Genomic DNA, 27,545 nt, shown 5'->3' on the forward strand with positions numbered 1-27,545 from the left:
AAAAAGGTGGATAATATCAGCAATGTTGGAATTGTTGACATCACTCATTTGCCATTAGAGGGAAATGTATAGCTAAATTATGACATAGAACACTACAGTGACAGTATCAGGAGTGTCATTCAAGTGCAACAAAAGGCCATTTGCCACCAAAACACCCATGCTTATATTGACATTTTTTGGGCTATAACTGGCCACACCTTGACATTATCGTTTGATGCCCATGTATAAATATTTTGACTTCCCCCCCAGCCGGAGCTCCATCTACCACAGTGTTGAGGGCCCCCTCACCTACGTTCTCAATGGGGAGCTGATCACTGAGCCACGTCCCCTGCCCCTGCCCCCAATGCTGCCTCCGCTGCCGCCCCAGCCCCTGCCCAGCCACACATCCCAGGCCTCATTCGTCTCAGCCCTGGCCATGGAGGAGGAGAGCTCAGTGGAGGCGGAGAAGATGGCTGAACCCGGCCTTGTAACCCGCCAACCCCACGTCATGGCGTGCTACCAGAGCTACCTAGCCCACTATCAGGTAAAGTGTTTCACGTTAGTCCATATATGTGCAAATCCTGGGTCCATCAATGATCGAAACAAGTACTTGTACTTAATTTGCTTCTTACAAAAAACATAAAAGCTAAGCCTGAAACTGTGCTATTGCCCAGCCTGTTCATTTTCACTGTGATGTCTTTTTTTGTCCAATTAAAACACTCTTTACTTCACCTCTGCCAGGTCTCAAATTGGTCTGTCAAGCAGCCCACCAATAAGAGGACCTCCAAGTCTTCTCTGCACCGTCCCCTAGATTTGGACACACCCACCAGTGAGGAGAGCTCTGCCTCCTTTGATCAGCTGTCTGTCCCCAGCTTTAAGGTCTTTGACTATAACTAACCGTCTTTGTCTGCGTGTAGCAAGGTTATTGGCTCCTTCAGCATGTAATACTATAGTTAAACTTCAGAACTTTGTCTTGGTATTGGCTGTTAAAATGATGTGTCCACCCCTAATACACCCAGTGCACCAGTTTTGGGGTGTAACATTTTCTTTTACGTTACAGGTGATAAAGCAGGGCCTCTCAGCCAGCTCTCTACTGGAGAGAGGACTTCAGCTGATGGGAGAGAACAACAGGTATTTAAGCCACATTGTTTTCACCCATCTTACCCAATACATTCACAGTAAAAACCTATTCACTCAATAAAGTGTTTTTTTGTATTTGTATATCTCAGTACACTCAACAACACCCAAATGATGTATTGTTTCACACTGTCTTTACATATAGCAACCTATGCTTTATTTTTTATTATTAATATATAATGCATGACCAGAGATTGTCTCTTTGTGCTTCCACAGTACACCATATACCCCACTGGACAAGAGGGCCATGGAGAACACAGATGAAGACACAACGACAGATGACTGGACTCTGGAGCAGCCCTTAGCGCAGACCAGGACCACTGCCATCGTGGAGGTGAAGGGAGCCATCAATGTGGTGCTCACGCCCCTTGTGGCTGAATCCCTGGACAGGTAGTAACTATACTTCATGTAATTTTTTCAGTCTGTGTGTGTGTTGTTTAAACTCTCACTATGTCCTGATTTAAAATACTGTTTGTTTTCAGTCTGCATGTCATACTGCTTTATTGACCACATCTCTCTCTCGTCTTACGTTTTCGATCTCAATTTGAAAAACCTGATTAGAAAAATAAAAACAGTTGGCTGACAAAGTCTTTCTCACACTACACATTCTTAGTTAAGGGTTATTTTTTAGCCTGAAGCTAAGATTTGACCCTAAGCCAATTTAATCCCTATGCTCACTGCATCTTGGATCTAAAATTCTGCTGACAGTGCTTCAGAGTCTGGTCTCGCTCTTGGGTGTCTACCAGTGTGAATGTTTAGTTTGCCAAAGGCTAACAGTGCTGGGCTTAAAATGGTCTTACAAGCATTTAGGTCTTGGCTAGTGCAGTGTGGAGATGGGTAAACTGTAGCTAGAAGGTTGAAGAGGGGTCAGCCTCCAAGTACTGACATAGTATATTTGATTATACTTGGAAAGGGCGATTTTTATATCTGAATCAGTTCTGATAATGCCCTAACAGTTGGGGTGTTTGAAGTGTCTGTCTTTTACAAATGTAACTAAATATCAACTAAATACAAAATATTTATAACCCTAATGAAAAGTTTTTGTTTTATTACAGCTAACTGTCTGTTTGGCCTCTTTCAGGTACATCGAATCCATGGTCCACTTTGCCAGTATCCGTCATCCTGCAGGCATTCTGGATGACCTGCATGGGAAAGTACTCAATGAAGCCTATCAGATCAGCAAGTCCACAGTCACTGAGTCCGTAAGTACCACAATGCACAGAACAGAGCAATATAGTTTCATATGTTAATATTTATTTTTGAATGTTGACATATTACAGCTTAATAATCATTGTTCGGGCTTTGAATCAACTAATATTCAAGTGATTTGCTTTTCAAAGTAAAAGCTGTAGTTCTTGTGATGACTATTTATTGACTATTTGTCAAGAGTATGAAATAAGTGTTTAAATAAGTCCTTCTAAATGTTTTGATTTGACAAAAATCTGCTTCCCAATAAAAAAAAAGTGGCTTTGTTGCCCAATGACTGATGTCCCACTGTTTTGGATCTGGATCCACACAGAGCCAAACAGGCAAGCAGGAGCATAAGCTGTCCAAGACAGAGGGCACGACCCCTGGCTCGCTCAACATCTCCCATGGCCAAACAGACCTGTCCGTCAAACCAGATAATGTGAAAATCAAGGGCCTTCAAGCCAACGTCTCCATCCCCAAGGTAAGACCCATGACCCCGAATAATGAGGCCAGCAGTGTGCTCTGACCAAGAGAGGTTCAAGAGCAAGCACAGAATCATGAGCATTGCTATAGATCACATTACATTTAAACAATGAATATACAATGCGCTCAGCATTTGTGTAGAATAATGATGGTAGGTCAACTTATTAAGCCATTTGTTAAATACAAAAGCGTAGGTTTGAAAACAGATGTTACCTATATGAGATGTATCCTGTACAATCAAAACCATTCATATTTTTCTTTTTTTATTACACTGAACTGAATTTAAAGTCTGTTTACACTAAAAGCTTGACTGGATGCATGATACATTTTTCTCATTTGTAACTATTACAGTATTGGTTTTTCTACTGCCCTCTCTATATCTTCATATAGAGAAATACCAAAAAAAAATCTTACATTTGGGAAAATTAGCCTCACACACAGTATGACTAATCTGTTTATTACTGTATTCATCCCTGTGGAGCAATAATTTGTCTTTTCTTAAGAGCTTCTCGTGGGCATGGCTATTATTTATGTCGATAGCATCCGATTTATTTATTTTTAGAAAACATTTTACAGCACGGTGGGGCTTAGTTGTCTTTTTGTTTACTCCCTTTTCCTGCAGGTGAACCTTTGCCTCCTGCAGGCTTCTGTAGAGGAGGGGTCACCGTCTTGCTCCAATAAGTGCGTCACACATGTGTCTCTAGTGGCGCTGTGCTTCGACAGGATTGCCACCCAGTTCAGAATGAACAGGTAATGCCTCGACTACTCCTCGTGTGTGTGCGTGCGCAATGGCGAAGCTTTTTGGAGTATATGTGCTCTTGGCAAATTTGCTTTACGTGCTTTAAAATGCCTGCTGGCACATTCAGTTGTGGTTGTTTGGATGTAATTTTTTCAACACTACCATTCACCTTAGAACCTTATCAGTGGGGTAATAATCTTTGGGAATTTGGGAAAAATTCACTTAGATTTGTATTTAGTTTATTCTGTGCAAGTGTTCAGAATGCAAAATCAACAAATTGTATTTCTCTGGCTTCGCGACAGCAGCCAAGCTGAAACACACGTTTTCTTTCAGGGGTATTGTAGAGGAGACACCCAATACCACAGAACATGGCCGACCATCAGTCATGTTGGAGAAGTACGCCTCAGCCACCAAGATGCAGCCTCAGTCTTCCGGCTCGCTGCGCTCCAACGCCGGCATCGAGAAAGGCAAAGAGATCGCCGCCAGGCTCAATATCCACCGTATCCACAGCCAGCTGCGAGGCCTCGACTCCACAGGTTAGTTCAGGAGAATGAAAGCCCTGACTGATCCCTTGTGCCACTTTTGAAGTGGTTTACTTACTCTTTTTACATGACCTACAATCTCTTTGTTAATATTCTGTACGAGTTGTCCCTAGATAAAATGCTACTTGACCTACAGTAGCAAGCAAAGTATTTAGACTCCAAAGTTATTTAGAAATGATCCTTTTTCAGATTAGTTTGTTCTCCCCAGGCACTTCTCTGCTGAAATTTTAAAAATTGCAGGGATGTGTATAATAATGTGGCATTTTCTGACAGTTGCATTGTTTCTTCTCCTCTTCGTAGACATTGGCACATGTGCCATCACAGCAATCCCTTTTGAGAAGTCCAAAGTCCTGTTTGGCTTGGAGGAACTGGAGGAGTTTTCACTGGTGGATGAAACCGATGCCCAGGGCACTGCAGGCGACCTCAGCCGTTCCACAGCGTCTCTTGAGAAATGGGGCTGGATCATGTTTGAATGTGGCATCGAGAACCTCACGGTCAAAGGTAAAACATCCCAAACTCTCTGAGCAGCACTTATATTGAGACCTAGGGGTATGAAAAAATCAAAGATGAGTGTATATCAAGAAGGATGTAGAGAATTTGTGTACAGATTTGTGAATGTATTACACTTTGTGTTGTAGGGGGCCGTCAGTCAGGAGCCATCCTTTACAATTCATTTGGTGTGATGGGACGCTCAGACACTGGAGGAAAGACGGGTATGTCTAAGTCCAATGGTTCGACTGGCTCTCAGACGGGCAGCGGTTACAGCACTGACGTCTCTGATGACAACCTGCCACATGATGCGATCAGCCCTGCCTCTGATGTCAATGAACACTCAGACTCAGACGACCAGGTGACATAGTGAGAAATGCTCTCTATGCTACTGTGAACTGGCTTAAAAGATGCATACCTCCCTCAGATTTTTTTCTTTGCTCAGATTAAAAGAAAACTAGGTCCGAACCAACGTAAATTCTGCTTTAACCCCATCAAAACCTCATTCTGCAATATTTATTTTATGAGCTCAGTTAATAACTGAATTTTTCCCATGGCATTTGAGTGTCACAGTGCGTTGCAGTCCTCTTTTATCTCATTTTCTTGAGATCGACAAACGCATAAAAAGCCTTTTTAGCTCTGCTGACACTGACCTCAAACTCGCTTATGTGAGGACAAAGTTAATTCTCTTTAAGCCCATTTCTTCTTCATTTTATCTGTTACAAACGTAACTTAGGGCAAGCTTACAAGCTCCTAAATGTCACAGAAAATGCAGGTGAACTTGTTAACAGAGAATCAAAGCTGTATTGCACTGATCTGAAACAAAATGTGTATGCGTGGCCCGTCTCATCTTAAAATTGTGGATTATTCATCTGTTTTTTTCTTTATTTTCTGTGTTGCTGCATTTTTACTCTGCAAACATGCATCCTATTTCCAGTCTCTGATTCCGATTTGAGTAATTGTCTTGCTCACACAAATTAGTTCATTAAGACTGGTTCAGATGTGTATCAAAAAATTACATTGGTAATTTGAAAGAATCAGGTTGAGCCTAAACAGAGTGAGAAGAAAGACATTAAAGTCATCAAACTTGGAAAGATCCACTCTGATCTTGAAAATAAGCGAGGGTGGCGAATCAAAGCTGTAATCGGGCTGAAAGTGATGAGTTGTGGCTCCAGTCACAGAGGATGGCAGTAAATCTATTCCAAAGCTGCAATACTGGAACTCATTCCAGCCAATGTCATCCACAAGGGGCACATTCAATCAGAAAACGGTTTGCACCGTTTTGCTACAGGTTTCCGGGTTAGCGACGTGTTTCCTCAAAACGATGTGCATCGGGCTTTGAGATACGTTTTCGCTCTTTGGTGGGTGTGTCAGAGGTGTTACCCAGTCACAGTGACGTGTATATAAACCCTGCCGTATTAAAAAGGCAGTGCGCTTGCCTACACAACAGGGTGTTCAAGGCACCACCATTTCTGTTTTTTTTTGTTGGAGCCGAACGCGCCCCTGTTAAACCTTGTTCTCTTGTGTTCTGTAGGATGAAGGTGTGGAGTCAGACGACCTGAAGAAAGACCTCCCCCTCATGCCCCCGCCTCCTGACTCCAGCAGTATGAAGCTGACCATCAGGGAGATCTGGTTCAGTTTTGCTGCTCCCACTAATGTGCGTTCACCTTCACAGGCCATCTCCAGGTACGACTCCACTGACATCTATAGACCTCTTAGCAAAAATCCTTTCACATAATTACAGTAAGTCCTTGATTTGTGCTAAAACTACACAAAAAGATAAATTCATAGTTAAAGCAAAATTCTGGTATATTTCAACCTGGGGGATTTCCCATAAATGTGGCTATTGTGACACTATGGGTCGTGCTAACTTTGCACTCACCACATCCATTGTAGAGATTCAGGGAAATGAGTATTCACGCAAAACAACATATATCGGGGGAAATCTACGTAAGCCTCCTACAGCTTTCCGAATAAATACGACTTTTACATGACTCATTTCAAACGCTTATCTCTGAGTCTGACCAAGTAAACACAGAAAGTAGACCCAGGTAATAATTACTACGGCTAACTGTATAGGGATCTACATCCAGGGCACATTTATGGGAAATAAGCAAGGTTGAAATATATATAGAATTTTCCTTTCAGACAAAAAGCAACCACATTTCACCGTCATCTGGCTGAAGTACAGATGACTTCACTAGTTGTTCGCTTTTAGCTTCAGCCGTGTGAAGGCAATATAGTGTAATAAGTACAATATTATCTGTTGGAGAGGGTTTTTTATGAGAAATCCTCTCATGTTCCTGGCAACAGCTGTCAACCCTTGTCAACTTTGCTGCTGATGCAGACCTGTCAGCCTCAGAGTTTTATTATAGCTCAACTAACCAAGTGCACCATGTATCTGGGGTCTGCAGTTGAAAATAAAGCAACAAAAATCAATTCTTAACCATTGTTACATGGGAAAGGTTGTTGACATTATGATAATACATATGTTAAAGCCCTTAGCATGTTATCTGAGGCAGGAGAACAACATCAATGTATAAATATGTTTAAGAATATATTGATCAATAGTTATTATAAGGTGATAAAAGATCCTCTGATTCTCTGTCGTGTTTACAGACAGTTGAATCTGCTCAGCACAGCCACGCCTGCTATTGGAGCCTGGTTGGTTCCCATCGACCAGCTCAAATCTTCTCTGCGCAAACTGGACATGGAGGGCACACTGCGCGTGTGTGCTGTTATGGGGTGCATCATGACAGAAGCTCTTGAGGTGAGCAGTACATCTGTAGACACAAACAAATGATCGCATAGGAGAAATGTCGAGTGTCCTCTGATTGCATCAGTGAATTAGCAATTTATCAAACCAGCTGTTTTATCAACTTGTAAATGTAAAGGAGTCCAAAGCCCAACATCTAGTTTTACTTGATTTTATGTGCACTAGTTCCAAACCTCCTTTTTAGCTCTTTTTGTCTTTCCCCAAAAGAAAAAGAGCATCCACATCCCCATCCGGAGCAAGTACAACCGCGTGACTAAACGAGCTCGCTACCTGCATGAGAATCCCTCCTGTATGCTTTGTAACATCCTTCACCGCTATCTGCAGCAGGCTGACTACTCTGTCATAGAGGAGGCTACCATGGTGAGTGCAAGGCCTCTGAATCTCTTCTTTTCCATTGCATCAATTTTAGGAAACTCCAACTTGACCCTATATAGTTAAATGGCTACTAAAATTGAGTTATATGGTTTCATTTGGGCAAAAAACAACCGCCAATTATTTTAATAGGTCTTAAGTGCTTTTGGCTCCCCTTCACTATTTTAATTAATCCCTTACCTGGGGCACTAATGCAGTTCTTTCCTCTTCTGCTTTCCATCCCAGAATGATGGGGTTCCAGCCCTTGTGACCCTGAAGAAGGGTCTGGTTGCTTTGGCCAGACAGTGGATGAAATTTATTGTTGTGACTCAAGGTTTCAAAGCTATTGGTCTGATGAGGCCCAACCAGCTTACCAAACCCAAGGAGCCTCAGCAGAGCCTGGGTGAGACCATCTTGGGCCTGGACAATGGTGCTGCACTGCAGAGTGACACCAGCGCCGATGGAGCTGAATTTGAATTTGACGCAGGTGGGAACTTACAGCTTTCAGTGTGCTAATATTATTTTGACCCACCCATCTGTGGTAACAGATGGACGGTGAAACTCTTGACCTCTACTTCTCAGTGTTTTTGCACAGAAATAAATAGACTGTTATCATTTGTTAGCAGAAAGGAGATGCAGACATAAATGACATAGTATGAATCTTCAGATTTGACTTTTAGAGCAGTCATATGGTTCTTCTAGGAGTTTTATTTTATGTAATTATTGTGAAGCCACAGTGAGTGAACACACCATGCTGCTGGAGGGAGCATGCAGTCGTCCCCCGCCAAAAGAAGCAAACTCTGGTCCTGTCAGCGGAGTGGAGATCATGAGGAAACTGTCAAAGTCCCATACACACAATGAGTCTGCACTCAGGATAAAGGTACTTTCAGAATTAGTGTATCTCTGTGTCCCAGTTATCTGTTAAAATCATATTAGGTTGCATGAGATTGTACAGTTATACCTAATAAATGCAAAGTATACTTACGCATACACATTTCTGAGGCTGCAACTTCCATTATTTCCATTATTGATTCATCTACCAAGGCTTTTTTCTCAATTGTTCCTCTGTAAAATGTCAGCAAACAGTGAAAAATGCCCATCATAAGTCCCCAGAGCCCATGGTAAAATGGGTTACTGAATGCGAAGATGTTCAGTTTCCTATCATAGAAGACTAAGAAAACCGGAATTTTCATTTGAGAAGCTACAGACTTAAAAAAAATACTTAAAACAATTAATTGATTGCAGATTAATATTCTGTTGATCACCTAATTGCTCTACACATTTCTGTACCTGTACTGTACTACACTGTATGTAAACCAGATTGTGTTGATAACAGTATTCAATTTTCGTAAATCCAGCCTACTTGTCCAGTGTGAGAGTGTTTCACAGAAAAAGATGAGGTTGCCAGTACATGCAAAATCTTCCAGTGCAGCCAAGTTTTTTTTAAAGGACACACTAGCAGCCAGGATGTGTTAGCAAGGGTTGTTTCACTTCACTTCACATGGCGAGCTATCAGAGAAACAAAGGTTTGTTTTTGTTTGTTTTTATTTTTTAAGATTATTTTTTGGCGTATTTCTGCCTTTATTCAGATAGAGATAGCTGCAGAGAAAGACAGGAAAGGGTGGAGAGAGAGAGGCGATGACATGCAGCAAAGGGCCACAGGTTGGATTTGAACTAGGGCCGCTTTGATAAGGACTCAGCCTTAATGGTACACGCTGCCAAAAATTCAGTGGCTCCAGCTCCTCAAATGTGAATATTTTCTGGTTTTCTTAGTCTTCAAGTAAATCTGATACCTTTTGGTATTTGGACTCTTGATCAGATAAAACAAGCAAATTGAAGATGTCACCATGGGCTCTGGAAAACTTTCTTCACTATTTTCTGACATGTTATAGACCGAATGGTTGATCATTTAATTGAGAAAATAATCGGCAGATTTGTCGATAATAGTAATCATCAAGTAATCATTAGTTGCAGCCCTGAAAAACACTGCTGATGTGAACGTTATGGAGTACTTTGAAGGAAAGTGACATTTCACAGCATACATTGCTTCTGACTGTGGTGTGAAGGTGATTCCACTGTTGGATGGAATGGATCGCTTCAGTCACTATGTATCCCATTCATCTTTTGAAATATAAAAAGCCACAGGCAGTGGTATTGTGTGAACATGACCTCTCAGTAATCTGTACATTTGTCATACCCAGGGCTCCCATCCATACCAGTCGCTGAGCTACACCAGCGGTGACACAGCAGCTGACTCACCCGCCCATGTGAGCCGCGTAGGCATGCCAGTCAAGGACAGCCCCAGGAAGGAGAGCCTCCTGAGCAATCTGACAGGCAGCTTTCGGAGCCTGCACAACCTGCTGGAGGGCATGCCCCAGAGGAGCGAACCGACTGCCGCCACTGCAGCCAAGAGCGCCTCCCTCACTCGCACAGGTACTCATGCCCGGACCGCTGTTGTGTTGCACTGCTGCTAACTACAGTGTGTGGAAGGTTCTGGTAACAACTGAATACAGAGCTTACTTCCTAGATTTTTATTACAACATGTAAAAGTGCGCTTGTCATTTTTGGTGCAAGGCTGACCTCTACCGTTCAATAGTGTGAATAATAGCAAACCAAAATAGATTCACAGCTTGGTCCCTCGTCGAGCACATGCAAACAGTGAACGAATATGCGGAGTGAGTGTGCCCTGAGTTATTAACTTTGTTTCAACGTCTTCAGCAAACCCTGCTGATATCACCTGGCTTCATAAAAGAAAGTGTTGCAAAAGCTTGAATGTAGCTAACAAAACACACCAGGGAGTGAACGAAATAAGAAAAAAAGTGTAAAAAGATAAGCATTTTCTCTACATGTTATGTTATGTAGTAGAAGACCATGACTGTTTATGAGAATGTATGTGTGTATGGTGTGAGAGCTTGGAAATTGTACAAACCATGTCTTTGTCATAATTTTTAGAATCCCCAAATTTAAATTTACATTAACTACGTGTGCCTCTATGATGCAAGATGAAAGTTATCTGTGAACAGCAGTCAGTATCTGTGTGATTAAAAAAAAAAAAAAAAAAAAAAAATTATTTATTTATTTTTAAAAAAAAAATGTGTAGTTTGTTCCATGATGTAATGTGATCTCAATCTCTTTCTTCTGGGGCTTAGGAAACAGTTTAGGGACAGACATGCTGACCGAGCACCCGCTGCTGTCAGAGCCCTCCTCCGTCAGCTTTTACAACTGGATGTCCAATGCTGTGGGCAACAGGACGGGGGCTGGAGCCCAGGACTCCCCGGTTAACCGCTCCCAGCACAACAGCCTGCAGACAGGTCAGACACCATGGACTCAGGTTTTGCCTTGGAGGTTTTCTACTTGTCAAATCAAATCAATCAATTTATATTTATTAAAAATCTCATTTTTATGCAGAAAATCCCTTTAATATTTGGATGAGTGTTCCAGTTCATTAAGATTAACTAATTTCTGTGGAACTTTGAGGGCAAAATGATGCTATTTTTTACTATTAAAAGTTTTGTTATAATGCTGTTAGAATAGATGCTAATCGTTAACACCTCCATGCTTCTCCTAGTATGTTGCGGAGGAATTCAGTTAAATTCCATATAATGTTGCTGTTTTATTAGACCCACTGGATTCTCCTGGCAACCACTACCAGTACCAACCACTGCCAACAATTAACAGTCCAGAAGGAGGTCAGGGATTGTTGCTCAGTGTTGTGCTGATGGTGTTGGTGAACTAATTAACTAGCTAGAAGTTAGTTTGTTCCCCTTTGTTAGTTAGTAATAGTCACCTAGAACTCTGTGTCAATCTATCCTGCAGGAAAACCTGGAAACACGAATGTTGTTAGTGTGTAAATAAGACAAGATTACCTTCATTCATGCTGGAGGGAAATTAATTTATTGCAGCAGCAAAAAATTAGATATCAGTTAATCAATTAATACTGTATATTGTGGGTTAAAGCATGTATAGATTTTTTCTGTGATTATAGCATATATCCAATTATTCTGATGGCTAAAGTTTTTAGTTGTTGAAAAATACAACAAACAGTGGCAATGTGCATTGCTGTCTGTCACTGTCTTTTGTTGCACTACCCTTAGGGAGTGCCAAAGCCAGGAAACTTCAAATCCTGCACATGGTGCCTTTTTTAAAGAATAAGACCATGGTCAGTTTTAAACATTGTCTTACCTGAGTGCCATATGAATGATATTTCCCATTCAGAGCAATTCATGCCTGTTTAGATAAGATGTCAGAGATGTCAAAGCAGTTTGAGCAAACAATGCAAACCTCAGTTTATAGCTTTTAAATTAGAACGCCAGTTTTTCTTTCCTGCTACCAGTTCAGATACCTACCGTTTTGTTATTGGCCAGTATTGTGTACCAGTCCAACACCGGGGCTAGTCTTTTTTTCTTTTATTAATTTTTTAAATCTGTGTACCTCCATAGGTCATTAGTGGTCCTCTAATACAGCAGCCTGCTGACAGGTTATTAAACATGTGCTTAATGATATAAATTGTGTTTGATATCAAAAGAGTCAAGTGGTCGTTTATAAGACTCTATGGAATCCCTTGTAACTGTGCTGCTGTGATGGATAGATAAAGTCATGTTGTTTCCTCACTGTTACCTTCCTGCCAAACATTGTGTGAGAACCAGAGCATATTAGTAGAGTTTAGCGACCTGAGATTTTGTTCATCCCTCACAGTGCTGCTCTTTCCCACCCTCTGTACTCCCACTCATCTTCTGAGTTACAAACAGCTGCACTCTGAGTTTGTTTCATCCTCCCTCACTAGTAGTTCAATATTTGGAATCACCCACATGGATCACTGAAAAGATACATCTTACTTTTTACAATTTAGCAGAGCACTTCTGGTTGTGTGGGTACAATTAAATGTGTGAAAGGCTGCATTTGTGCCTGAGACGATAAGCTTTGTTGCTATCTACTCACCCAGGTGTCAGTCAATGACAGCACAGCAAATTAGCTTGAGCAGTTCCTCACAAACAAATGAAGTGAATGTGATGTGGCTGTTTAGAGTTCCAAATTGTGCATAACACTCCCTGTAATGCGGTTGTTGCCTTCCATTTAATTCCCTCTAATGACTTTATGAGGAGCTGGAGTGGTAAAGTGTTTCACCCTACAGCACTCTACTAATTCACTACTGCTTATATGTACATGTCCTTGCTCAAGTAACATACTGTCACTGCGCTGCTCCTCTGCTCACATGCTCTGGTGTCAAAATATTCCGCAAGAAAACACAGCAGTAGCTCCCAAGACCTGCCTGGTCTCACACCACATGTATCCCGAACCTCTCTTCCGCACCCTTAGGTGGGACGTGTAACCTGCCCACAATCCCCTCAGCATCAGACTTCAACACAGTGCTGTCCAGCGACCAGAACACCCTGGATGGGACCCACTCCCAGCATAGCACCAGCCAGGACGACATGGCCGACATTGAAGAGGGCAACCAGTGTCCAGCTGCGGTTCAACTGGCCGATGCTCAGGTGCTGTGAATACATCTGTCTGCATTTCTTTGTCATATGTTCAGTTATTGTGCTTTCTGTCTAAACTTTCAATGAAATATGCGAATTTGTGGTTTTAAAATAGGTTTTAAATGTGGTTCTTATTTGTGTTGATAGCGTGGAAACAGGCAGAATATTTAGGATTAAAATACATCAATTTGCAAGTGATGTAATGTCACTTATGCTCTCTAAGTCCTTTGTCTTTTCATGTTTATCTTCATTCCATATGGAGGTATCGGAAGCACTATCTGCAAGGCTCATACTTCAATTAACACATCACCTCTACAAAAACGTCTTCATTTTGTGCCTTGATATCTGTTTTCCACCCTCAGGTTGTTTTTAAGCCTTTGCTGAGCTACACAGGCATCCAGGCCCAAGACACCACTCCTCTTAGTTATAAGATGTATTTTGGAGAGTATCTGTCTTTTTCTGGCAACCTAGAGTGTCTCAGAGCGGACATCGTTGACTCTGACACCTCCAAAGAGCGGAAAAACAAAAGATCCAGGAGGTAAAATAAATCTTAATCCTAACATCTGAAAGTTACAACAATAAAAAATGATTAGGAAATTCATTAGTTTTAGTGTGGTGTTCACTCTAAACGTAAGTACAGAATATCTGCTTAATACATACATAAACCTGTCTGTCCCTCCCTCCATCTTTAGACAGGGCATGGTGAACCTCCCTTTGCTGGAGTTCAAGCCAGCTCTGCTGATTGAGACATTCAGCCTGAATGCAGTGGTGATGGAGAAGTCAACCAGTGCTCCGCAGGGCCCCACTGCAGCTCCACTCTCATTCCACGACCTCAACCGCCGCCACTTCAACACATTCCACTGTGATTTCACCATAGCCTGTCAGGCCATCAGCCAGCGCGTGGACATGGCCCTGGTGCGCCTCATCCACCAGTTCAGCACCATGATTGACGACATCAAGGCCACGCAGACTGATATCAAGCTGAGCCGCTACACTGCCGGCTCGGCCTCCCCGACACCCACCTTCAAGGCCCGGCCGTACCGCTACTTCAGGTCCTCTGACTTCAGCCGCAGCTCACGGGGCAGCCTCAACGGGGCGGGACGCAGCGGAACCCAAACCCTGAAGAGCAAGAGAGGGGTGGGTGGAGGGGGAGGAGCAGGTGGCGGAGGAGTAGGCGTTACTGGGGGTTTACCATCTAATGGGCCTCCATCAGGCATGGACACGCTGGGGAGAAGGGAGCCTCGAGGACGCAGCTCCCTTGGACGTTCAGAGCGACGCACCTCTAAGGTAACTATAATAAAGATAGACCTTTTTTACACTTTTGAGGAGTCATCTTTTATATATAGACCTTTTCAGTAAAACTGCATCGCTAAGCAGCATGTTTATACTGAATGGGACTTTCAACCTCTACAGCATAATTTACCAGTTACCTTTTTTAATCTACAACTTCGAGCAGCCAGTACCTGCCTAAGGACTTTAGTTAAGATCTGGATCAAATAGTGTTAAAAAGTCTTGAATATTCCTCAGTGGCAGACCTGCCCAGGCGTGTAAATATGATCAGTAAAATTACAAAATGTTTCATTTTCCACACACAAACCCTAGAGGGAGCCAGTAGATAATAGGAATTTCTCAGAATGGGCACCCTTTACTGAACACAGTTTCAGCTGTTTATAAGAATTTTATTCAGTCCACAGTTTTCAGACAAAACATGAAAAATGGTAGAAACCTCTCTGGCTTGATTATCCCCAGGACCGTTTGTTTTTGTTTTGACAGTTGGAACATGTACTTCAAACTTAACTTCAAGCTAAGTGGGTTTTTATAAAGGTAAAAGATGTATCAGAGGGACTCATGACAGACTTCTACAGATATGATGTAAACCAGGGCTCTCTCTCTAGAAATGCTAGAAATCTCTCTACAGAAATAACTGAGTTACTTTCCTGTATATTGAAGTTGATGTCATTAGTAGCTGTTGTCATCTTACAGATCTCACCGCCTTGCATTGTCATGACAGCGTACAGGCTCATAACATTACTGTTACTGTAAAAATGTGGGCAATAAAAGAAGAAATAAGTCAGCCAGACTGTTTATTTACCCTTCAGCCCCATGATGCATATTGTGACATTTCTATTTGTTTTGTAATGTGGAATATTGTGTAACGTCTTCAGGTGTCAAGGAAGGGCTCCCGTGACGTGGCAGACCACATGGCCATCCAGATGGACGACTCAGACTCCATCACAGTGTCAGAGCAGAGCGAGCCATCCGCAGAATGTTGGCAGAACATGTACAAGCTGCTCAACTTCTACTCCCTCATCTCCGATCCCACTGGAATCCTGGAGAAAAGCTCCCCAGAGAACTGCCTTTCAGGTGGGAATCAGCTTCCAGCAGTCATCCAGTTCCTAATCTGCATCCTTTATCCCACCCATGCATTTATTTTTTTGCACGTTTACCCATTATACCTTCCTTCCACGCATAATTATTTTTAAGATATTGCTGTGCTTTTTGATTTCCCTTCTTCTCTTTCTTCATCTCCATCTGCACCCTCTGCTTTGCTTCACAAACCTTGCTGTTGCATCTCAATTCTCTCCTGACACGCCTTCTTCCCTCCTGACCTGAACTACAGGACGTTTTATGGCTGCTTCATTCATCAGAGTCTCAAATGACTTTATTATACGTTACGTTATGTTTTTTTGATTTTCACTGAATGTTGTACTTCTCTGCTGTGTCATATGTAATACTTCCTATTTGCTGTATTATTTATTAAATTCTAGTTCATTTATCCTAATATTACCCTTTGCTGCTGTTATGACCCCACATTCCCCCTGAGGAGTTTGTTAAGTATGAGAGTAGCTTGTAGTGGACAGCGTTTCAACAGAACACACCTTGATGCAGTGACAGAATAAGTTTCTGAGGGACTAAAACTTTGCACTACATTTTTGAAAGAGGGGCATGTCATCCTGCTAAACCTACAGTTAAACAAAGACTGTATCATGGTGTACTAAAATCATACCCCACAAATCATGTCTAGTCTTTACAAAAATGACAGTTATAAATAGGCACTAACAGTATTATTGTGTAAATGTAGAATTAATTACGAATCTTGATCTCAGAAGGTGGACGTCGGCCCTCAGAGCCGCTCTGTAAAGTGATCTTTGAGAACGAGCAGCAAGACCCCACCACGCCTAACAAGCCCCCGGGCGCAGGCGGGCGCAGGCGGAGCCTGGTGAGCTCTGAGCCCCAGCACGTCACGCTCATAGTGTTCGGCATCGGCATGGTGAACCGCACCCACCTGGAGGCCGACATCGGCGGGCTGACCATGGAGGCTGAGCTGAAGAAGATCCATGGAAGTTTCACCCTGAAGGAGAAGATGAAAGGTGAGGCTGAGATCTGTGTGGGTGTTAGTGGGAATGAACCTGAGTTTTTGTTGCTGTGTTTTATTAGCTTTAACTTGGTCAGTCACTTCAGGTAAACGGTTTTACCTATGCAATGACCTTTAAAGAAAATCCATCAGTTGTGGTAGTAAATGTCTTACATGAATCAAGCATCAAAGCCAGTCTTTGGTGGATAAGTACAATTTTAATGATAACATTTGCAGTCTTTGGCCTGGAACTTGAAGTATGTATTCTTAAGATGTAAAGTTCCAAAATCTTCTGTCCTGATTAAATGATTGATTCCATACACAAAATATATTTCATTTAATTTCTGCAAAAACAGGTTGACAGCAATTTTTGGTTGGTAAAAGTTTGTTCTGTTTAATCGAATCTTTCTTTCACGTGTCCACAGATATCCTGCACCAGAAAATGACTGAGACGTGTGCGTCGGCTCACATAGGAGGGGTAAACATTGTTCTACTGGAGGGCATAACACCTGACATCCAGTACGTACAAATTCTCTTTAACTTCTGCTAATTAGGGAAGTGATTTAACAATTATTTTTAAAAAATAAGCCTTTAATGAAGGTTTTTATGTCTCATCTTGAAAGAAATTCATAGAAACAGGAGGGACGTATAATTATGCTTTGAATAGCATAACAGAGTGTATTGATCCTAACCCTCGCTGGTTGATGGTTTGTTGATTTCGGTTTGAAACTGGTAATGAATTCTGAATGATTCCTGCTGTTTTATCAATATACTTTTATTTTCTGTGTTACAAAAGAGAACAACTGTTTGCTTTTAACTGTGGTCTCAAATATAGAACTTCTCATAGCTCATAAGTATTACAACTTGGCCAAATTGGTTGTTTACTTTTTTAACATACTCCGTGATAAACACCACAACAGAACTTGCACATGGATACTCTAATGTCAAGCACGTTTATAATTTCCCCGAGAAAACTAAGACGTAGGTGCAGTGTTTTCCACAAGCGTAGGCACTCAGCGAGAGCCAATTACCGACTCCTTTCCAGCCAGGTAATTTTAACAGCGGTTTTTGTTTTTACCGCAAGCAATTTCCTCAAAACATAACCACCCTAATCAGGTTACAAGCCTTGTAGTCATGCATTCAGACAGGCTGATGTCTCATCTCAGTTTAGAACTTATACTGCTGCTTCATTAAGACGTTTTTTTTTCATCTCATTCTATTTAACAGATGCTCCCACTGTGAGAATAAAACAGAGACTTAATCCTGTTTTCATACTGTATGCTCTAAACTGCACCCAAGTGTTTGAATTTGTATATGCCAGACAGCCTGGCACTTCATAGTTGTTACTGATGTATAAAATTGCCCAACATTCAGATGTAAGTAAGAATGATTGCAGTGCCACTCCACATATTTTCCTACTCGCCAGTTTGATTCAAATGGACGCAGTGTGCAAACAAAGAACAGGGATAAAGTGATAATCAACAACAGGATCTAATGCAAATATGTTGGGTCACAATTAAAGCATGGTGTCTACCATATAAGCAGATTGTCAGCAGTTGTTTTGAGATATTTTCTTCCACATGCAGTTTAATGATAACATTAAATTTTACTTGTTGGCTTAGTTTATTCTTCTTTCAAACCACTTTATTAGTCCAGAGCCTTTTCATGATAAACGTGTGCATCTAAAACAAAACAAAAAAAGCAAGGGAGCATGACCCTCAGAGCTGACCACATTTTCACTTTAAGTGGCTCCTTAATGTTCTTGCTTGTGAAAAACTGTGTTTTCACCGTATGGTGTCTCAGAACTGTTTCACACTTTCTTCTGCTCTTCTTCTGTTTTTTTTTTTATATTCCTTGGCTTTCTCTTCCAACTACTTGCATAGACTGGAGGATTTCCCAACATCTCCCACCAGCACAGCTAAACAAGAGTTTCTGTATGTTAATGCTACCATTTAGGGCTCACATGCATTAGTTAATTTAAAAACACAGCTGCCCTGATTGCACATCCTCCATTTGTCTGAGTCGCCTGTCACCCATGTGTATTTTCAGTGAACCGTTTCTCAGGACTCTTTGTTAGCTGATGTTAACTGTTTGTGTGTCTGAAGCCACTTTCATAGGTGAGGTTTACCATTCCTGTTGATTTTATGAAGGCAGAAAGTTGGCCTGTTTTATTTTTCATTCTTGACTGTTTTCTTAATGTTTACAATCTGACAAAATACTGAAATATCTTACCATCAGATATTTCAGCATTCAGTTACATAAGCTAGCTAAGAATGTAGAGAAAGCTGTATTCGCTACAAGAGGCAGGATCACAAAGCTTTTTCTTTATAAGAGACCTTTCATTCGGCTGCCATAATGTACAAATCATTATCTTATTCATTCATAGTGGAACATGTGTCACTGTCATGATTGCTCATTCAATCTGTTCCCAGAAAATTGAATGCTGTCTTGAATCTGCATGGTGTTTCACTGTTTGATGTCCTCTCAGTAATTCCACTTAAATTGCACATCCATTCAAATGTCCACATCACCTTAGAGAAAAAAAAAAAATCTAATTTCAGTCCTGTTGCTCATTCCCTTTTACTCTGTGTTTCAGAACGGTGGTCAAATGCAACATCGCCAAGTCCCAGGCCTTGTACAGCGCCCAGCGAGGACTGAAGACCAACAATGCAGCTGTCTTCAAAGTGGGGGCCATCATGATCAACATCCCCCAGCACCCAGCTACATTGCACAGCATGATGGTCCGCAGCTCCCACCAGCTCTCCAAACAAATCTCTGACCTCATCCGCCAGCCCTCCAATATGTATGCTTCATTTATCTATCTTTTAATTCTTTTTGAACAAAGTCTCATTTATAGCATTTAAGTAACGAGAAACCGACTCAAAACTGTTTTACACTTGTAAGTATATTTAAAACCCTAAATGAATCATGCAACACCAAATGCCATTAGATTGTAATCTATACTTAATAAAATCCTCGTAAGAAGTCTTTCATATAGTGACAGGTTACTACAGTATATACACACTGTTGCCAGTTAACTGCTTTCAAAGCCTGTGTGTGGTCCGTTTCCATGGTAATATTCTGAATTATGTTAATATATTTATAGAGTTGTAGGTGTGCTGAGGATATTAAACAACGTTTTTATGATTTAATGTTCACAGTAATATGAGCCAGTATCTGCAAAGCTCTCCATAATAACACAAACACAATTTTTTCAATGTGTACTTCAGCTTCCAAACAGTTTACCCCTCACATCTGGGACTGATCTGCGGCACCGGATGCCAAATCCAGTCCAGCCATTAACAATAGCAACAGTTACTTGATAGAGCACCACCTTCACAGATTCAAAGTCAACACTTTTGTAGATAATGAGCCAATTCTGACTGAATGTTTTTTTTTTTTTTTTTCTCCCTTTACAGTCAACCTCCTACTAGAGAGGAGACCCCCACCCCGCAACCCTCTGACAAAGCATCCAGCATCAATCAGACCCCCATAGAAGCCAATGAGTTCCCTCAGCTTCCCGAAGGCCTGGAGAAGAAGCCCATCGTCCTCAAGTTCAGCGCCATGATCGATGGCATCACCATCGGGGCTGCCCTGCTGCCCTCACTGAAAGCAGAGTACAAAATGGGTCGCATGAAGAGCCATGGCATGACAGGTGTGTGTGAGAGTAGATCTGACATTGATTTCCATGTTGATGTAAACCCATGTAGATGGACAAATAGGACTACAGGTAAGACGAAAAATATGTATTTTGGGGGGAACTGTCCCTTTTTAAAAAGGCATTTTATTGGAAAAACTGAATTTAAAAAAAATAAATAAAATGACCTTGTCTTTCTGGTGTTATTATCAACGTTGAGGCATGTCCAGTCCCTGCAAAATAAGTAATGAAAGAAATGCTTTCTTTCTTCCCATACTTCTTCTGCTTCTGTGTTTAGGGGCACAAACCAGTTTCACCTTTGAGTTGCCAAGCCACAAGCTTTGCTTCCAGTCAAAAGTGTCCCCAGTGGACCTGTCCACCATGTCGCCATCAGCCAGCCTCACCCTGCCCCCAGTCACCATGTCAGGGGAGTACATCATGGAGGAGCACGAGAGCCACTCAGACCAGGGCTGGGCACCTGACGACTTCCCAGCAAAGCAAGGAAACTACCTCCAAGGAAATTACCTGCGCTGTGTAGCTGAGGTAAGACGCTCCTGATGAGGCTTCACATTTGTACGCCAGGACGATGAATAAAAGCTAATTAGCCACCAAGATGGATTAACAGAGCAACCGATGTTGATTTTAACTAGCCCTAACTTGTCTTCTCTGATGTATAGATTGGTTCATTTGAGCACAACCTGACCACAGACCTACTCAACCACCTGGTTTTCCTGCAGAAGGTTTTCATGAAGGAGGTCAACGAGGTCATTCAGAAGGTCTCAGGTACTGTACCAAACACCTCGCACACTGTTACATAGGTATTTTTATACTGCAAACTTAACTAATTTACAAAGACAAAACTTGCACATAACGTATCTGTGGAACCTGTACATTACGGTTTTCTTTTCTTTGCTGGTGTAATGGCCCAGTTTTCCTCTCAGATCAATAAAGTTAATTTAATCTTAAACCTCTGACTGTTCCCTGCAGTATTCTGTAGCCTACAGCTACTACTTAAGTCATTGAAATAAAATAGTTTTCCACACAAAACAATGCCCAAGGCACTGGCACAAATCCAGTCATGTTGATTTCCACTGCAGTACTGATAATACTTCGTTTAACTCACTAAGCTTGATGGATGTCATTGTCCAAAAGAGAGAGAACTGGGAGTTTCATGCCATTTTAGGGTAAAGAATAATGAGAATGGTGTATGGGAATTATTCACATCAGGGAGTCTTTAAATGTAGTTGCACTGGGACACTTCAGGCACTCACACATATACAGGTACACACACTCACACTCACACACAGACAACATAATCCCGCTATATCACACGTTATCTAGCATTTTACAACAGTCTGTGTGAACTTGTGAGGTTGACTTGTATACTCTCCATGCATGCAGGAGGAGAACAACCCATCCCACTGTGGAATGAGCACGATACTTCAACAGATGCAGACAAGCCAAAAATCCTGCTTTATTCTCTCAGCCTCATGTTCAAGGTATCTCATGTTCAGTTTCTTTCAGCATGGAAATCCAAAACAACACATCAGTCACAGTGGCCGAAGATAAGCTTTGAGGAATTTTCCGAATGCCATTTTCTTGTTCACAGGGAATCCAGATGACAGCCACTACTCCTTCTATGCGAGCTGTGCGCTTTGAGACAGGCCTTATCGAGCTGGAGCTATCCAACAGGATCCAATGCAAGGCTCAGCCTGGTGGCAGCAGCAGTTACCTTAAACTGTTTGGCAAATGTCAAGTAGATCTCAACCTGGCTCTTGGACAGATAGTCAAGCACCAGGTACAGATCCGCCTCATACTGGTGAAATAAAAGCTCTGTTTTTTTTGTTGTTTTTTTACAGTAACTTTCACAATAAAGTACAAATACAATCATACAGAATCCACCCTTTTTAGTAAGGTTTGTTCTTCTTGTGCTTCATTATACACTCTTGACACTCTTTACCCCGTCATTTTACAGGTGTATGAAGAAGCTGGCTCAGACTTCCACCAGGTGGCTTACTTCCGGACTCGAATCGGTCTGCGGAATGCTCTGCAGGAGGAGATCAGTGGCTCCTCAGACAAGGAGGCCGTCCTCATCACGCTCAACAGGCCAATCGTTTTCGCCCAGCCAGTGGCATTTGACCGAGGTTCAGTTTACTTTTTCTCTGCATCACATCCAATATCAAATGTCAAAGCTTGTCCTGTGTGCCTTAACACATTGGCTAAAGCATCAGCACTGTTGGTTTGACTCCCAGTGTTGTCACCAATATTAATCATGATCCTCTGAGGATAATGGAATAAAACATCCAACAAACAGAATACAGTAACAACTTTTATTTAATATATTGATGTCTGTTTTACCACTCATGTTCACTTTTTGTATCATGGCCTTAAACAATTATCGATCCTTAAACTACAAGAAAGGAAAAATTAAACTCAAATTTCACATAAAACTTGTTGTGGTCAGTTATTTTTGTTGTGTGGGAAGAAAATTGTAACCATTTCCTATTAACCTTATTTATTATTTGGATTTTGTATTATGAAACTACCTATAGTTTCCATGAAGTATTCCACCTACTCAACACCGATTTGTAAAAGAAGGATGGCTCGATGATGGAATTGCATCTGATTTTCACACACAACAAAAATCCCCCATCGATATCTCTAAATCTAATGTGGCTTGTTTACATGACATTCAAGATCTAATTTTAAGTTCTTCCTACCCACCTATGTGCCCTCCTGCAGCTGTGCTCTTCTGGCTGAATTACAAGGCAGCGTATGATAACTGGAACGAGCAGCGCTTGGCCCTCAACAAGGACATCCATATGGCCACCAAAGAGGTGGTGGACAAGCTGCCAGGCATCCAACAGACCTCAGCCCAGGCCTTCAGCACCCTCTTCCTGCAACTGACTGTCAACGACCTTGGAATCTGCCTACCCATCACCAACACATCCCAGGTATTCTGCTCTGCTTGGTTTTGATCTTCTAAAATCAATATTTTCGAACTGTAACATTTTTACATTTTAACTCCCGGATGTAGTTTTCCAAGTTCATATATTGAAGTTGCTTATTCTATAAACAATAGCAGATTTGCAATCTGTTGGCTTGAAGGTCATTCAGTTAAAATATTCACATTTACATACGTTTTTTCATGTTTAATGCAAATAGTGTATTCAGATAGCTAAAACCACTTTAGCATCTTTCAGTGGCATTCAAATACCATAGTTCAATTTTTAGCAGCGTTTCACTGTTCTACATAGAAGCCATGGTTTGCTGATGTGTTGCAGCAAATTAAATGCACATAAGATCTTTTGAAACCAAGTTGTTTTTAGTGTTGTCAGTAGTCTGTTTTAAAACTCGATGGCTTTTATTAGGAATCTGACTCTAACTAAACAAAAGTAAAAGCACGTAGGAATAATGTTTGGGCTTCTTTTGTCAAATGATTAATTCACATCATCCCCTCTTTGAAAAGAAAATTAGATTATCATCATCTCCATCAGCACTTGGCAACATTTACAGTACATGACATTCATGACATTAATTTTGGTTTCATTAATAGCCTTTAAAAACAAAATTGCCTTCTTGTTCTTTATTTTTATAAAAGAACAATTCCTCTGTTATCAGTTTTGATATCAGTGTTTCCCCTACCTAAGCTGTTAGTGGGCAGACTGTCCTTTAATCCGTCCCACCACACACCTTCATTCCCCTCATCAACCTCTATAATGTACACTTTTAATGCAAAGCAAACAACCACTGATATAGTACACTGCTCTAAAACTAGTACATGCAGGCTGGCCTGTATTTAAATGGCAACACAAATGTACAACATATTTTAACGTTACTGTACAATAGAGTTAGTTAAATGTGTTTAAGAGAATAATGTTAGTGATGTTTTATTTATTTATTTTTTGTCCACAAAATCCATTTTGTATGATAAAAATCCATCCAGGAGAGGCGCACCAGTAGTGCACAATGTGGATGTCATGCACTGTGTGCCATTTTAGTATTCATCAGACTTTGATAGACTGCTTCCAGTGCAGAAGGTTTTGTCAGATTCTTTATTATTATTATTATTATTATTATTTTTAAATTGTTTATTTATATGTAAAATAATTCAGAAATACCTGCTAACATTTAAAATGTTATTAATGTTTTTGTTTTGATAAAAGATTTACATAACCACCCCTACGCACTAATAGAATCTTTTAGGGGAAACACTGGATATTAATGAATGGTCCATATCAGTTGTTTTGTTATACTTACAGTATGTCCATAGAGACAAGATATACCAGCTGTTGTGTCACACTTATTTCCATAGAGAGGACAAGTACCAGTTACGGAGGGCATCAACTCTGAAGCTGGGGCCAGCACATCAGTAGGCCGGCATAAAAATGCACGAAAAGTAACCTACAATTTATTACATCTCTTGTGATGGCTTGTTGTGGGACAATGACTTACTGTGATCAGTACTCTTCCATGTCACAAGTACACTGCATCACAAGTGCTCTTTTGTTTAAAAATGGCAGGTCACACCACTTACAATCAGATTTCCTCCACAAAGCTGGCATAACAACTAATGAAGCTTGAGCTTGTGTCTGAGATGTTTGGGGTGTGTAATTACTTCATACTAAAAAGAGGTTATGCCAATTGGTGTACAGTACAGTTATCTGTTGCTTAAATGGAAACAATGATATTTTTCTGGCTAATCTTTCAGACTGCCATGAAATTGTACAAAATTTCATACACAATACTAGATCTAATGACACAGTGCAGTGGTGCACATGGCAGGCTCTGTCTACTCTTATAAGACAAAACATGTGGACCTTTGGAAATTACCTGGATTCCTGCTGTAATTGCTCCAAAACGATGGTCTGATTTTGATCCAAGTCATAATAATAGATAATTGGTTAGTTAAGAGGTCACATATTTTTACCTGCCTTCAGTTATGACTGGGATGATTATCAGACCCCTATTTTAGGACCAATGCCAAGTTAATCCACAAATTCAGGTAATATGTGCCTGCAATGACACAATCTAACAAACTGAAAAGCTTGGTAACATTTCATTCATAGGTGTATTTACAAGAGCAGTGCTTATTGATAGTCTGTCATTTGCAGACTTTGCAGAAAGTATAATTATTTTGCAGTTTTGCAAGTATCATTTATTTAAAATCACATGAAAATAACCGCATAGATCATGATTTTATTTTACTAATTAAGTGAAAATAAAGTACTGTAGAATGAAGTGTTACCAGCTAACTCTGCCTTTTCCGAACACATGGAAGTGGGTTCTTGTTCCATGTATTTCACCCTCACTTGAGGCCTGGGTGACCCCTCTCTTTGCCCCTCTGCCAGGCCAACCACAGCATAGATTTTGACACCGGCTCAGCTATGGTCCTGACCATTGAGAGCACACTGATCACCGCCTGCTCCTCTGAGTCCCTGGTAAGCAAAGGCCACTTCAAGAATTTCTGCATCCGCTTTGCTGAGGGCTTCGAGACATCCTGGGACGACTGGAAGCCTGAAATCCGAGGGGATATGGTCATGAATGCTTGTGAGTGACGCATTATGTTTAAGTGTGAATTTTGTCACACATAAGGTTAATTTTGCTTCACTCATAAATGTCAAACGCATTGATTGAAGTGAAGAAAGGAAAGTATTCAAAACCAAAATAAAATATAGAACGATTTTTGTATATTTGTGTGTTGCAAGTAGCATTATTAAACACATACTTAATAAAAGATGAATTGAGTCTCAGAGATTCTCAACAAACATAAGATACAGAGAAACATTTTAACTATGTACTACATGGGCCTGTTATCTTGTGATTAATGACCTGACTTCAGTTGGTAGAAACAGAATTCTTATGCTACTTTATATCGCACACACGCAGCTCCTCTGAAATACTGTTGCCTGTGTGTGGTCTGTATACAGGTGTAGTCCCTGATGGTACGTATGAAGTATGTTCCAGGACTACAGGGCAACCCTCTGCAGGCAAGTTCTTTTAACTAAGCTGTAGTCCATAAAATATGGATCACACCCTCAAGCTGCACAATAAGCATGAGACAACTATCTGAAATTTTATTTTGCATTAATTTCATCCGCATCCTCTGCTGTTCTTTCTTTTCTCTCCCTCCTGGCTTCCTCCTCCTCAAAATACAGAGAGCAGTAGTGCTGGTACCTGGACTCTGAATGTGCTTTGGAAAATGTGTGGTATTGATGTTCACATGGATCCCAACATCGGCAAGCGCCTTAATGCGCTGGGTAACACGCTGACGTCGCTGACAGGCGAGGAGGACGTAGACGACATCGCTGACCTGAACTCTGTCAACATGGGGGACCTTTCAGATGAGGACGAAGCCGACACCATGTCACCTACCATCCACATGGTCCGTCAATAATGGGTTCATTTCGTCATTTAAATATCACTTTCAAATGAGTTGTGATGGCACATTGTAATGTTAAGAAAAATATGCTGTCAACAGTAAATCAAATGTTCTCTTTTTTGACTCCAAATAGGATGTTCTCAGAAGATATCTATTAACTCATTTTCTTTAGACTTTAGATGTAATAAAAGAAAAACGCAGAACATAAGCAGTGAACTTCAGCAGTTGAGCTTCCTACTGGTGGTTGTCATGAGTTAAAGGAATAGTTTGACATTTTGGGAAATATTCTTATTTGCTTTCTTGCTGAAGGTTAGAAGGGAAGATCGATATCACTCTCATTTATGTCTGTTAAATATAAGGCTACACCTAGCAGCCAGTTAGCTTAGCTTAACCCAAAGGCTGGAAACAAGGGGAAACAGCTAGCCGCTCGCTGCCTGATAACCTCACAGTGACGAAAAGACTCCACGAGTTCATGGCATCCGGCCTAGAAATAGTCCGGCACATAACCCACGTTGAACCGTGAATTTGGTTACCTTTGTACAGTCTTTATGCTAAGCTAACCAGCTGCTTCATATTTAACAGATAGACATGTGAGTGGTATCTATTTTCTCATCTAACGCTTGGCAAGAAAGCGAATATGTGTATTTTCCAAAATGTCAAACTATTCTTTTAATATCTCTTCAGTACATTTGAACAAATCCTACCTGGCTTACCTTAAAGCTTCAGAAGGTAAAGTCTGACCTGAGTCGTCCATTCTTCCACCTCTCCACCTATCTGTCCCTGCCGTTGTTTACAGAGTCGAGACAGCCAGTTCAGCCCTCGGCTGACCTTAAGGAAGCGTCTGGTAAACCACATCCTGGGCCTCAGCCCCAGGCCTCAGAGTGTTTCTGTCCCAGCTGACTACTTAAACTGTGCATCGCCTCGCCTCCGAGCGGGCAGTGCCAGGGCCCAAAGACCTCTCTCCTGGGCCTGTGTATGTAGCCACCCACAGTATTAAACTCTTCTCT

General features: G+C 41.3%; 1 protein-coding gene across 13 annotated transcripts in view; it reads left to right on the top strand.

The window, feature by feature from the left end:
* kiaa1109 (KIAA1109 ortholog) overlaps nucleotides 1–27,545 on the top strand; it is a 73,051-nt gene that overhangs the window by 23,086 nt on the left and 22,420 nt on the right. For 6 of the 13 annotated variants that reach the window (XM_044165727.1, XM_044165728.1, XM_044165734.1 and 3 more), the window contains exons 29-65: nucleotides 250–523; nucleotides 721–858; nucleotides 1,040–1,110; nucleotides 1,333–1,506; nucleotides 2,198–2,318; nucleotides 2,636–2,785; nucleotides 3,410–3,537; nucleotides 3,860–4,062; nucleotides 4,369–4,569; nucleotides 4,707–4,918; nucleotides 6,092–6,243; nucleotides 7,177–7,327; nucleotides 7,541–7,693; nucleotides 7,931–8,171; nucleotides 8,416–8,564; nucleotides 9,886–10,117; nucleotides 10,834–10,995; nucleotides 13,001–13,176; nucleotides 13,527–13,702; nucleotides 13,857–14,451; nucleotides 15,330–15,528; nucleotides 16,272–16,535; nucleotides 16,945–17,038; nucleotides 18,403–18,453; nucleotides 19,116–19,322; nucleotides 19,939–20,174; nucleotides 20,455–20,699; nucleotides 20,834–20,939; nucleotides 21,558–21,655; nucleotides 21,766–21,954; nucleotides 22,132–22,300; nucleotides 22,899–23,110; nucleotides 24,472–24,555; nucleotides 25,508–25,706; nucleotides 26,087–26,146; nucleotides 26,315–26,541; nucleotides 27,335–27,511. In XM_044165727.1, the coding sequence (XP_044021662.1) occupies nucleotides 250–523; nucleotides 721–858; nucleotides 1,040–1,110; nucleotides 1,333–1,506; nucleotides 2,198–2,318; nucleotides 2,636–2,785; nucleotides 3,410–3,537; nucleotides 3,860–4,062; nucleotides 4,369–4,569; nucleotides 4,707–4,918; nucleotides 6,092–6,243; nucleotides 7,177–7,327; nucleotides 7,541–7,693; nucleotides 7,931–8,171; nucleotides 8,416–8,564; nucleotides 9,886–10,117; nucleotides 10,834–10,995; nucleotides 13,001–13,176; nucleotides 13,527–13,702; nucleotides 13,857–14,451; nucleotides 15,330–15,528; nucleotides 16,272–16,535; nucleotides 16,945–17,038; nucleotides 18,403–18,453; nucleotides 19,116–19,322; nucleotides 19,939–20,174; nucleotides 20,455–20,699; nucleotides 20,834–20,939; nucleotides 21,558–21,655; nucleotides 21,766–21,954; nucleotides 22,132–22,300; nucleotides 22,899–23,110; nucleotides 24,472–24,555; nucleotides 25,508–25,706; nucleotides 26,087–26,146; nucleotides 26,315–26,541; nucleotides 27,335–27,511 (6,676 nt within the window). The remainder of the gene's footprint in view (nucleotides 1–249; nucleotides 524–720; nucleotides 859–1,039; nucleotides 1,111–1,332; nucleotides 1,507–2,197; nucleotides 2,319–2,635; nucleotides 2,786–3,409; nucleotides 3,538–3,859; nucleotides 4,063–4,368; nucleotides 4,570–4,706; nucleotides 4,919–6,091; nucleotides 6,244–7,176; nucleotides 7,328–7,540; nucleotides 7,694–7,930; nucleotides 8,172–8,415; nucleotides 8,565–9,885; nucleotides 10,118–10,833; nucleotides 10,996–13,000; nucleotides 13,177–13,526; nucleotides 13,703–13,856; nucleotides 14,452–15,329; nucleotides 15,529–16,271; nucleotides 16,536–16,944; nucleotides 17,039–18,402; nucleotides 18,454–19,115; nucleotides 19,323–19,938; nucleotides 20,175–20,454; nucleotides 20,700–20,833; nucleotides 20,940–21,557; nucleotides 21,656–21,765; nucleotides 21,955–22,131; nucleotides 22,301–22,898; nucleotides 23,111–24,471; nucleotides 24,556–25,507; nucleotides 25,707–26,086; nucleotides 26,147–26,314; nucleotides 26,542–27,334; nucleotides 27,512–27,545) is intronic. The other 7 variants (XM_044165739.1, XM_044165740.1, XM_044165729.1 and 4 more) reach the window with 6 other exon arrangements.

Source organism: Siniperca chuatsi, linkage group LG15, assembly GCF_020085105.1.
Source record: "Siniperca chuatsi isolate FFG_IHB_CAS linkage group LG15, ASM2008510v1, whole genome shotgun sequence".
NCBI lineage: Eukaryota > Metazoa > Chordata > Actinopteri > Centrarchiformes > Sinipercidae > Siniperca > Siniperca chuatsi.